A 12,124-nucleotide genomic window follows, 5' to 3' on the forward strand; every position below is an offset into this window, starting at 1 on the left:
AAAAAACTTCAAATAGCCCCGTTCCCGTTTTTTACCGAATTTATGTGAAAAATTCGGCAAACGGCGTTTAAAACGGCAAAAAAAGGGGACGCCATTTTAAACGCGAATTAACTAACTAGGATCCTGACTTAGGGTCAAAAATTTTAAGATAAGATCGGCCCATAGGGCCAAAATTTTTGAGTCGATATTTGTTCGGGATCAAGGTGGGCCAAGGGCGGGTTCAGGATCAAGGTGGGTCAAGGGCGGGTTCAGGCCGTCGCGCCAAACTTGCATGCCAAGCTTGAACCCAACTTTTGAATCAACGTGGATTGACTGAGGACTGGAATGGGAGAGAGAGAGAGAGAGAGAGAGAGACAGTGAGAGGTCGGACTCCGCAACTCTCTGCTCAATCCTCATTTTATAGTCTCGTTCTACATCCATCTCACACGTCTTTGTCCATCTCAAAAGTCAAAGACTTACGTGCAGACAGTGAGAGGTCGGACTCCGTAGATCTGTGCTCGACAAGCTATGGCGAAGCTTCATTCCGCTCTCCCATGGCGGAAAATCGAAGAGGAAAGATCAATAGTTTCGCGTTACAGAGTCCAACTAAATAGCATTTTATCTGTTTTAGTATGTCTCTTCACCATTATTCCGTTCTCCGGATCAAATCAACTGGATGGGGTAAGTTTGATTAGTAATATAATATCCTTTACTTGTGGGGTTTTTGGTTTGTATTTCTGAGTTCTATGTACTTGGGTCTTGATTTGGATGAAGTTACAGTTTTGTGCGTATGGAGAATCAGAGTGTGAATCGTCATCATCGACGAAGCTTTTGATCAAGGGAGGAACTGTTGTAAATGCTCATCATCAGGAAGTGGCCGATGTCTATGTGGAGGATGGGATCATTGTTTCAGTACAACCTAACATCAAAGTATCATCTTTATCTGCTTCAAACCTATCATTTTAGATTTTATTTAGTTGTATATTGTCATTTATTTCAAGTGATTTATACTGCTTAACATTTTGACTAATGAGATCATTCATTAGTATTGAGATATTTGACCGCCCATCCGTGAGTTGCCCAGATGGTTAGGGCGAATTGGGGATTGTGTAGATAGGTGCATGGTCCCAGGTTCGATTCCCCATCTGTGCATCTACGATTTAAGTGGAAACCGTGGCAGTGGGTTGCTGCGCTAGTCTCCCCGAGGATTAGTTATGATGTAACAACATATGGCAATCTTATGGTAAATGAACTAGTCAAGTACAATTAGTTGAAGGAAAAAAGGTACTCTCTTTAATATGTACAGTTAGAGGTTTTTCTACCAATATAATTTGAAATCCACCCCTCCATGCGGGATTGTATGGTTTTCAACATTCAGTAATTTTTTTCATATTTTATAGTGTTTGGTGCTCTGTTAGTTAAAACGGGAACGGCAAAAAAACATTGTTCGGTACGGGCATGTTTTAAACGGATCAAAACGTGAACGGGACGGTAAAAAATATGGGCAAATACGGTAAAAACGGGAAAAAATAAAAAACGGACGATACGTGTTTTAAACGTTTATATTTAAATAATATGGTGTCAAAAAAAGGGCAATATATAGACATAAATTGGCATAATAATTCTCTAAATACCTAGATAACAATAAAAAAAAATAGCCCCATTTTAAACGTTTCTATTTTAAAACGTTTATATTTTTTAAAATCCGTTTTTTTACTATCAAAAAAACGGTACGGCGTTTAAAACGGCAAAAAAACTTCAAATAGCCCCGTTCCCGTTTTTTTACCGAATTTCTGTGAAAAATTCGGCAAACGGCGTTTAAAACGGCAAAAAAACGGGACGCCGTTTTAAACGCGAATTAACTAACTAGGGTTTGGTGTCATAATGAATTAAGTTTATATTTATACGTCATTAAATTACATAAAGATTTTTTTTTTTTTTTAGGGTGATGATCAGAAAAAGTGGGAAAAGATAGTCCATATGTATCTTTAAGGACTAAATAGGGGGTGGGATGGGACTTGGGAGAAGCCTCTTCCTTTATAATTTGCTCAATAGAAGTGACTGAATATTTAGGCACCGTTTGATAACGTTTCTACTGTTTCTGTTTCAAGAAACGATAGAAACATAAATTCCCATTTTTGGAACAGAAACGGATATGAAGGTGTTTGGTAAATCTTGTTTCTGGAAACGTTTCCCGTAGGAATGGTGTTTGATAAACCTTGTTTATTTTAACTGTGTTTAGACGATGCATCAGAACATAGAGTTGATTCAGAGCATAGCCAATTCGAAGAGCAATTTTTTAGGGTTGTAGAAATTGGGGGAAACATCAGATCATACCTTGCGAAGGAGAGAAAATCTTGTTGATGGAGAAGTCGAACCTTCTAATAGATAGCCTGAGGTTGAATGTTCGATTACTATGCTTCACAGAGCCAACTCAGATGAAAGATTACAAAATCAGTTTGCTTCACAGACCCACCTGAAAAACGTCGAACATTAGTTTAGGCCTACTGTCGATATAGGGATCCTAGCTGGGAAGGGGAAACTTCATCACGCATAGCCAATAAATAGGGTAAGAGAGAGGAAGGAATTGAGACAACCTCTATCGCTCTTTTTCAAAAAACTAAATTAGTGCTTCTGTCGAATTAGGGCTTCGAACAACGAATGGATTAGAGAGAAGAAATCAGAGGTTGAAGGTGAAGAGAAAAATTACCTGGTTTGATGTTATGCTTTTGGGAGGGTAGTCGGAGATGGAAGAATGATCGATGGTGTGTCTTTTGTAGACGAACCACCTTCTTGCTTTACAACTCACACCTTATACGATTTGAAGATCTGTGGGTCGAATCTATGCAGGTGAGAAGACATCACCGAGGTTCACGGGTTGCTGCAGTCGTCTTCACGAGGGCTGGGTTGAGATGAGTAGCTGTTGAGGGAGTAGTAGACTTGCAGAGTTGGTACGATCGGAGATGGTAGCTACAGAACAGAGAAGATGAGAGGCATTGTCTAATGTGGAAAGGGGAAATGTCGGGGTTGGGTTAAATTATTGTTTTGTTGGTTGTTTCAAGAAACGACGAAATGAGTAGAACTTGTTCCGTCGTTTCTGTTTCTTAAACCAGAAATAGATATAAATTGCTATTTTTGTTTCTGTAATTAGGTGAAACGGAACAGTTTTGTCAAACACTTTTTGTTCCATTTCTGTCGTTTTTTGACACAGAAACGGTAGAAACGCGTTTCTTGAAACATTGTCAAATGGGCCTTTAGAATAGTTATCCAGTGTAGGGTGCAAACAAGTTTGTCTAATACACTTCTGCTGTTTTTCTCATTCATCCGAAGCAATAATGAGTAGGGAACCAATAAGTTTTTTAGAATAATTATGATTTGCTTTTGAAGGCAATCTTGTTGCTCATGTTTTGCTAATGGAAGAATTGAGAGCGTGATTATCATTATAGATACTATATGTTGCCTTGGCTGGTGATGATTCAACTCTTTGTGTGGATTATGTTAACAAATATGTGATAACAAGATTATGCTAACAGGTATGGGCTATGAAGATTATGTTAACAAATATGTGATATGAAGGATATGAAGGTTTAGGTTAAAACTCTGTCATAATGGGCTTCTATTTACTCTTTACAGTCTAGAAAGGTTGTCTTCTTGGAGCATCTTATTCTCATCCCAATAGAATTCCTTCTCTTTGTCAGCAGAGGGGAAAAGATGAGGAAAAATATAGTATCTTCAAAGAAATGGCTGTAGAAGTTTACAACTTGCAGAAAGCATGGAATTCAAGGAAAAAAGTTTCCCACATGGTCTTCTAGGATAGAATCTCCTTAACCCAGTTTTGCCCTGTGGAAGAGTGATGTGGCAAATCTAACCATAGGATATCTAGGGAATGGTCTGTAAAGGCCATTGTGTCAATTTTCAGCCTCAAATTTACAATTTACCCTCCCATGTAATGCCATCCCTGACCATTGTGTCATTGTTGTCCCGTCACCCTATTGTAATTCCCAGAAATTTCAATTCCTCTTTTTTTCTAGTAGAAAATTTGGGTTGGTCTGAAGTTTGAGATGTGAATAGGGGATCTTCATGTCTATCTGTCCACAAAATTTTAGCCCCATTTCACCTGCTATATGTGGCAGACCTATCTGCTCAATTTAGCTCAATTTCTTTACTTGGCGTCCGTGTAGGAGAACCAGTTCCAAAATTCAATTCAGTTCTTATTCTTTCTTTTCTTTACCTTTGGATTCCAAAACAGGATCCCATGGGCCTTTAAAGTAAGGTAAAAGATTACCCAAAAAAAAAAAAAAAAAAAAAAGCTACAATAGTCAGAGCTGAAACCAACATGTTGAACTGAAAATACCAAAAAATACCCCTACAATCTTGGAAGAAGTTTTTTTTAAAAATCTTTAAAATATAAATCCAACCTTACCGAATTGGTCCCTAGGAACAATTCTTGATCAAATTTCCACTATTTTTTTTCAATTACCCCATTTTCATAACCCTAACCTACTCTATACTAATTACTAGGGCAACTTGAGTTGGTTACTAGGGCAACTTGAGTTGGGTTGGTGTCAAATCCTAGCCCAGACCAAGGCTACACCCCCAAGCCCAACCTGGCCAATCTGGATGGTGCTCGGCCCATGCCAACCTGAGGTACCCAAGTTTCAAAAAATCAGTCTGGGTTGAACTGGACTGAGCCTGAATTTCAGCACAGAGTTTCACAGTTTGATACAATCTTCACACAATTCTATACTAATCTTACACTGTGGCATATACTCTATGAATGGCACTTACCGTACCAAAAATAAAAATGTTGCAAATATTTATTTTAAATATATTATTAAATACTATATAAAATATATGCTTAAATAAGTATTAAGTTGGATCATGACTGGCAAGGCCAGGCCCAAGGCCTCAACCGAAATATGACTATGCACCTAAGATGAATTTATTAATCTTCTTTCGTAGTGATGTGGTTATCACTGCATCACTATTGGCTTTTGGAGAATAGTTTATATCACGATAGAACTTATTTTGAATCTGAAAATATTTATTTTCTGTTCACAGGTTGGTGATGATGTTTCCGTGGTAGATGCCACTGGGAAGTATGTCATGCCAGGTGAAAATTCATACTTCTTACACAGAAGAATCAGAAAAATTGGATTCTTTTAATTTCTAAATCATGTAGTTTAAAGTCATAAAGCATTTACCTGAAGTTTTTTAATATGGCTACTTCTCACAATATTTGAGTTGGATGTCCATATTGTTAATTCAGACTCAAAACTTGTTGCAACTGAAAGGGCTTTGTGTATTTTTTGCTGGTTATTTGGTACTACTTTTTGTTTGTATGTGATAATGTTCATATGAGCACTCAAGTACTGAAATGCTATCCTTTTTGTCTATATTCATATTGTTATTATATCTATGGTTTCTATTAGATGTGTGCCACATGCTATGGAGTTCAAACCCACCTTATATGTCACCATTTTGAAGATTTCGAGCAATATAGTTTTCTTATTGTCCAATTTATGATACATTTAGACTGTTGGAAAAGAATATGATGGGGTCAGATCCACCTAACAGGAAGTAGGTTTCAAAAACCCATAACAAACCAGAATCACAGAATTGGGAAAATTTCCAGAATTCAAGAGAAATCCCACCAAACCAAATCAGAAACTCAGATTTGAACAAGACTCTAGTCGAAGGCTAGTTTGATAAAGATGAACAAGATATTAAAATCTCAGATTAATATAATGGACAGAATCTGAGCTTTGATTAAATCCTACCTGAACATTACAGAATTGTAGAACCTGATTTCAGGGGATTCTCATAAATCAGTAACCGATGGTCAGATTTGTGGTAAAAGATCTGAGGATCAATTAACAGAGGAATACTTGGGTACCGTTTGATAACGTTTCTGCTGTTTCTGTGTCTAGAAACAGCAGAAACGGATTTTCACGTTTCTGGAAACAGAAACGAATTTTTTGGTGTTTGATAAACCTGTTTCGCGAAACGTTTTTTGCAGACATAATGCCACTAAAAAACTCAATAGTATCATCGGATGCCCAAAAGGGAGAGAGGGTTCGGTTGCCTCTTTTTCGGTTTAAATAGTCGAGAGATTTATCAGGCACAACGACCTTTTTTTTCTCTCAAATTCGTTTCTAGAAACGACGAAACATGTCCAACTTGTTTCGTTAAAGTAGTTTCTAGAATTGTAAATAGGCATAAATTTTGCTTTATGTTTCTAGAAATGGGTGAAAACAGAACAACTTAATCAAACGCTTTTTAGGCTGTTTCTCCGTTTTTGGGAGCAAGAAAACGTAGAAACGGAACGTTTTCAAACGGTTCCTTGGTAAAATATTAACAAAATCTGATGGTCTGATTATCTGATTATCCTAGTTGAACAAGGAAAGTTCAACTTGGACAGAATTTGATCCAATGCTGTACTGATGTTTAAAACAGATTTCAGAAGGTGAAATAATTATGATATTGATAAATAAATACAGCAGGAACTACAGAGTATATCTCTGAAACCAGACTTGAATTGAAACAAATCTGGTATAAATAACTGACCTGTAAACTGAAGAAGAAGATGGAATAACAAAGGATATGTACTATGGAATCATCCCGCATAGAACTAGGTTAGAATCACCACTAACCCTGGTACTGAATTACCACAGCAACTTGAATCTGAATCATCATAGAATTTGATGGAGGCAACGGGCTATTCTTTTTATTCAAAAAACAGTGGCCTCTTTGAGCCTTACAAATGCTTAAATAGAACTAGTATACCTGAATCATATAGGCCTTAGGAAATCCTTTCAGCCAATAGGAAACAAGTAGTAACAACTTCAAAAACAATGCAACCAATAGGGAACCCCTACTTCGTTCTCCCCTTTTAGGGTGCCGTAAACGACTTAAAAACTCTAGCAAATAAAGGGTAAGATAAGAGTCCCACCAGGATGGAACTCAACTATAACCATTATTGAGATAAAACAAGGACTAACAACTCAAATAAACTACTTAAAAGGTGTCCCATGATGGGAAAATATCTGACCCAAAAGTGGGTGAACCAGTCTCATAACCAAGTTTAGGACTGTGTCAACTCAATTGGGTTACTGAGTTGATTTGCTTAGTTGATTCTTGAGTTGGCTCAGGTTCTTTTTTTTCTTCTTTAGTACTTTTTTGAGTAACTTTGACCTGCATTAGAATGTCTACTGTACAGAAAACATCCAAAATGTTCAAAGTCTTGGTTTGGGATGATTATTGGTGTAAGATTTCATTTTGGTCGAGCCTATCATGGTGTGGATGAGCCCTTTGTACTGTCCGCTATGGGTACTGGAGGCATGAAATGGGCCTTCTGATCTTCCACCATGTGAGTACTTATGCATAAAAGGAACATCTTATAACTAGAAGCATGGTTTAAAGTATCTTTGATACCGATATGATACCCTTCGGTACGTATCTTAAATTTTGCCGATGAATACGGCGACCAATACTTTAATCCTTGATCTTTAGCATATCTTAGCATATCTCTAATACGATACGATACCCTCCGATATGTATCTTAAATTTAGCCGACCAATACTGCTACCAATATTGATACTTTAATCCTTGACTATAAGATATGAGTTTAGGGGGCTTCTCTGTTGTCATACGGTATGACTCCTCATGTCTGTGTTCGATCTCGACACATTGCCTTGTCTAGTATAATAAATAAGACCAGGAATAATTATGGCAAAGTAAAAAATTGTTCTTGCTATTTAACAGGTGGAATTGATCCTCACACACATCTAGCAATCAATTGTTGCGGTGGTTTGGAGTCTGTTGATGACTTTTTCAACGGTCAGGCTGCTGCATTGGCAGGGGGAACTACGATGCACATTGACTTTGTCATGCCAGTTAACGGGAGTTTGACTGCAGGTTTTGAAGCCTATACAAAAAAGGCAAAAAAATCATGCATGGATTATGGTTTTCATGTGGCCATTACAAAATGGGATGAAGTTGTTGCAAGAGAGATGGAAATCATGGTTCAGGAGAAAGGTTAGGTCATTGTATGGTAGATCATGGATTGATTGCAATAGAAAAATGTTCTTGTATTGATGATTGTGCCCTTTTGATTTGTAGGTGTCAACTCTTTCAAGTTTTTCCTTGCCTACAAAGGGATTGTTATGGTCGATGATGAAGTTCTATTGCAAGGCTTTAAGAAATGCAAGTCTCTCGGTGCCTTGGCTATGGTTCATGCAGAAAATGGAGATGCTATTGATGAAGGGCAAAAAAGAATGATTGATCTTGGTATTACTGGTCCAGAGGGGCATGCACTTTCAAGGCCCCCTGTGGTAATGAGATAATCAGATTATACTTTGTTTTTCTTTCCCTGCCAGATCAACCAACATTTAATCAGAATCCCATTGAGGCACTTCACAATTATTTGGTTCATGTAGAGTAAAATTTTTTCAAACGGGCTGAAATCGTGGTTCAGGAGGTACTAATCAAGTATGCAGCTCAGGAGATTAGGCAGAACTATTGAATTTGCTTCATTACTTGCAGGAACAACACAATATATGGTTGAATTGTTCCTGAAATTAGTTAGAACTATCCACAGGATCAGTACCGAGGATACCTATATGCTTGATTCCAAGAAATGCTGATGGTATAATATGTCCAGCTGAAGTTAAAGAGGGAATATACCACCTTTTTTTTTTTTTTAACAAGAAAGTACAGGCAGGTCATAACTTCTTATTAAATTCTTATTTAGTTAGAAGTATCCAGGTGAAGTCTAATAAATATGAAGGATGCTTACTCTACCACTGCGGTTGGTCTCTCTTAAGGGTCAGAAAGAAAGGATGGTGGATTCTCTGACATTCTCTTCCTTTCTTCTCTTTGCTGAAGAGAATGCATCAAGAAGATATTTGTTTGCTCCTTCTAGACTAGTGCTATTAGAATGGGATAGTCAACTCATTAGAATTACCCATGCTTGGATGAAAGATTAGATAACCTTCTTGAATTTAAAGAAATTCAGGTTGTCTACTTGTCTTGTGTAGAATCATTTCATCATTGTGTAAAGAAATCAAGATATATGAAGAGTGAAATTGCTCACAAATATCTGATGGTTTTACCCTAGTAGGCAGCATTTAGTACACTAACAGTTAAAGCCACAAAACTGTTTTACTGGTCAAAGACTATGTTCTTGCAGCTGTCAGCATAAATTTACAAGTGTACTGGTTTTTATAATGTTTTCTTGTGGGAAATTTGCTTCAGAACACCCACAACCCCATCATTTCTTTGTTAATGACTCCCAGCATAAAGCATGAGGTAAATACATCAACCATGTATAAAGCATGAGATGAAAACAGACAATCATGTGAGTTACAGAATACATCATTTATTGAATGTTAAAGAAAACTAGGATTATTTAGAAGAGTTTGGTGGACTAATGTGATTCCCCACCACAACCCCCCCCCACCCCAAAAAAAAAAAAAAAAAAAAAAAAAATAAAATAAAATAAAAAAATTGGTAGATCTGCATATGAGGAGAGAAAAGCAAGAACCACCCAACAACAAAATAAAAAACAGCCTACACAGACTGTGGATAGTGGGAACGTTAAGGTGTCCTTAAAGGACCTCCCAACTGCAAATAAATCCCAGAGCAAAGAAATAGAAACACATCAGAATTAGCATACCCTTGGTACAAAACAAATAAAAACTGCAAAGCAAGGTATAAAAGGTCAGAAGATTATCCAAAGAGCAAGAGTGATGCCTATCCGGATTTGAGCATTGGAGAGAGAAGGAGAAGACCTTGGGTTCAATCTGGCCTAGTTTGGGTCAGTTTCCTGGTCCAAATTGTGGCTTGTGGTTCTTGATTTGAACCAGTTCTTTTGTTCAAATATGGTTCCATGGACCTGATATGGTTCACCCAAATCATGGGGCTAGTTAAGAGTTCTAATTTCTGTATATTATCTGTTATGTGTGTTTTATTCAGGCTGGATTAGGTCTCTATGAGTATAACCTTGTTTAAGCTGTTTATTTTCTTATTTTATTCAGAGTTTTAGTACCAGTAGACGACCTCCATAACAAGTTATGGACTGGAGGAGTTTTAGGCCTATTTTGAGTCCCTTTTTTTTTTTTTTTTAAAAAAGTCTTATAAACATATGTAAGGACTATGCTGTACCACGTGAAGTTAGTAATGAAGATGAAGCTTTGGCTCAGTTGTCTATGGGTTTCAGTATATCTTCTACGGATTCAAGAGGTACATCTGTGATTCAGGTGTGGGCGTTGTTGATTCGGCAAGGCTGGTGGATTCCAACCCCACAGGTCAAGTGGATTAATGATCATTTATTTTCCCTTTTCTTCTTCTATCACGCTATCAATTTCTGGGTCAGATCTCTCTTATTCACTACCTGCGCATCTTATTTTTCTTTCTTACCTTTCTTAGTTCTGTTTTGCTTTATTTAGATGCTGTTCTGTTATATCATTTCTTCCGTATCTGATCTCCATTTTTCAGTTCTGATTTCTGATTCTAGTGATGCAGATTCTTCACCAAACTAGGCTTGTTTTATTAGGAATAAGCCTAGGGTTGGGTTCCATATATATTGGGCCTTTGTTCCTATGTGTTTTGAGTGTAAGAGGCCACGTTTATGGGCCTAAAGGAGGGGGGCTGTAAGGTTGCCTACGGGATTACTAGTTTGTTTCCTTTTTCTTTAGTTTCCGTTTAAGTTGGGTTTAATTTAATTTATATTTGTTTTCTTAGGAGTCAAGTTATTAGTTGAGTCAAGTCAGTAGTTAGTTTCATTTTTCAGCTAGTTTCTAATTTTAGTTTTTAGTAAGTATTGTATTAGGAGACTAAATTAAGGTTTCCTTTTAAGGAACCTTCTATTATGTAATTCCCTCCCCCATCATTATAAATAAAGAAGAGGAGGCTCCTAATGCTAGAACGATTTTGATGAACAAATTAATGGATGCTGCTATTGTCTTCTCCATGAAGAGTTGCCTTGTGTTTGATCAAGACTGATGGAACTAGTGTTTGATCCAGTTGACTCTCTGCGGTGAGAAGCCCGAGAGGTCCTCTTCTACTTTATTATCTTTTCTCTAACTGTTTTCAAGCACTCCAAGCTATCAAATTCCATCTCAGTTCATCCCAGATAAACCACACTACTGATCTGCAATACTTTTTATTTTTCAGTTCTGAAACTCTCTTTCTTGTTCCCCAATCCATCCTTGATTCAAGGGCTTTCAACCACCTGATTATCCCCATCTTTTGGTCAAGTGTTAGGCCCCATCTGAAGGTGGTTAAATCTCAGTTTGAGCCCCATCAGACACTGGTTGGTCTGCTACACAAATCGCCAACAGTTCTGCCTGATTGGATGTTTTGACCTAATCTGGTTCTTCTATTGAGATCGATAGAATGGTTTAGTTTGCTTCTGGTTTCTCAGATGTTTATTTGTGTCCTCCTTATTGTTTCAGTCCTAATTCATCATTCCATTAGTCCCTTTATTATCTGCTTCTATTCTGAATTTTTGAAACTCTATAATCTTAGATCGATATTCTTAATCTCAAACCTGATCTCATCCTTGTTATTAATCTGTGTTGAACTGTTCTGGTATTTGATTTGATGTTCTTTGAGAGTATCCTGCAACATTGGGACTTGGTTGACTTGTCAATCCTAGTTCTACATTATCTAGGTTATAATTTAATTTTTTTTTTTTCTTTAACAATCCTAAATTTCTATTGATTTTCAGAAATCCTACTTGCATTCAATTTCATCAATTCTTAGTTTTATGGAATTAATTTCTAAAATCTGATTTCTGCTGCTTTTAAAGATTTCCTCTCACTGATTAATCATTAAATCAGAGCATTATTTGGATATTGTTTGATCCTCAATCTTCTTGCTATCGATTTCACTACCTATTCTAGACTTTCAAGTTTCCTAACTCCAGTAGGAAATCGCTGTATCTTTTAATCCAACCATTGGATTCAGATTGCATTCTCCTGGACTATTCCTTATGTTAAACAGGCCACTCAACCATGGTACACAATTTCACAGAAATTTCGCGAAACCTGTGGAAATATTTTGGTTTCCCCAAGGCTCATAAGGAAACCCAATGCGATACGAAAAATGTCCAATACTTAGACCAAAATTTCAAGTTTCGGTC

At 37.1% G+C, this 12,124-nt stretch overlaps 1 protein-coding gene across 1 annotated transcript in view; it reads left to right on the plus strand.

Moving 5' to 3' along the window:
- Window positions 1-324: 324 nt before the first annotated feature.
- The window catches only part of LOC122084265 (dihydropyrimidinase-like), a 60,376-nt gene continuing 48,576 nt past the window's right edge, over window positions 325-12,124 (plus strand). Inside the window, exons 1-5 of the mRNA XM_042652370.1 lie at window positions 325-660; window positions 754-909; window positions 5,041-5,092; window positions 7,744-8,016; window positions 8,101-8,312. Of these exons, the coding sequence (XP_042508304.1) occupies window positions 508-660; window positions 754-909; window positions 5,041-5,092; window positions 7,744-8,016; window positions 8,101-8,312 (846 nt within the window). The 5' untranslated portion in view covers window positions 325-507. The remainder of the gene's footprint in view (window positions 661-753; window positions 910-5,040; window positions 5,093-7,743; window positions 8,017-8,100; window positions 8,313-12,124) is intronic.

Source organism: Macadamia integrifolia, chromosome 7, assembly GCF_013358625.1.
Source record: "Macadamia integrifolia cultivar HAES 741 chromosome 7, SCU_Mint_v3, whole genome shotgun sequence".
In the NCBI taxonomy this organism is placed as follows: domain Eukaryota; kingdom Viridiplantae; phylum Streptophyta; class Magnoliopsida; order Proteales; family Proteaceae; genus Macadamia; species Macadamia integrifolia.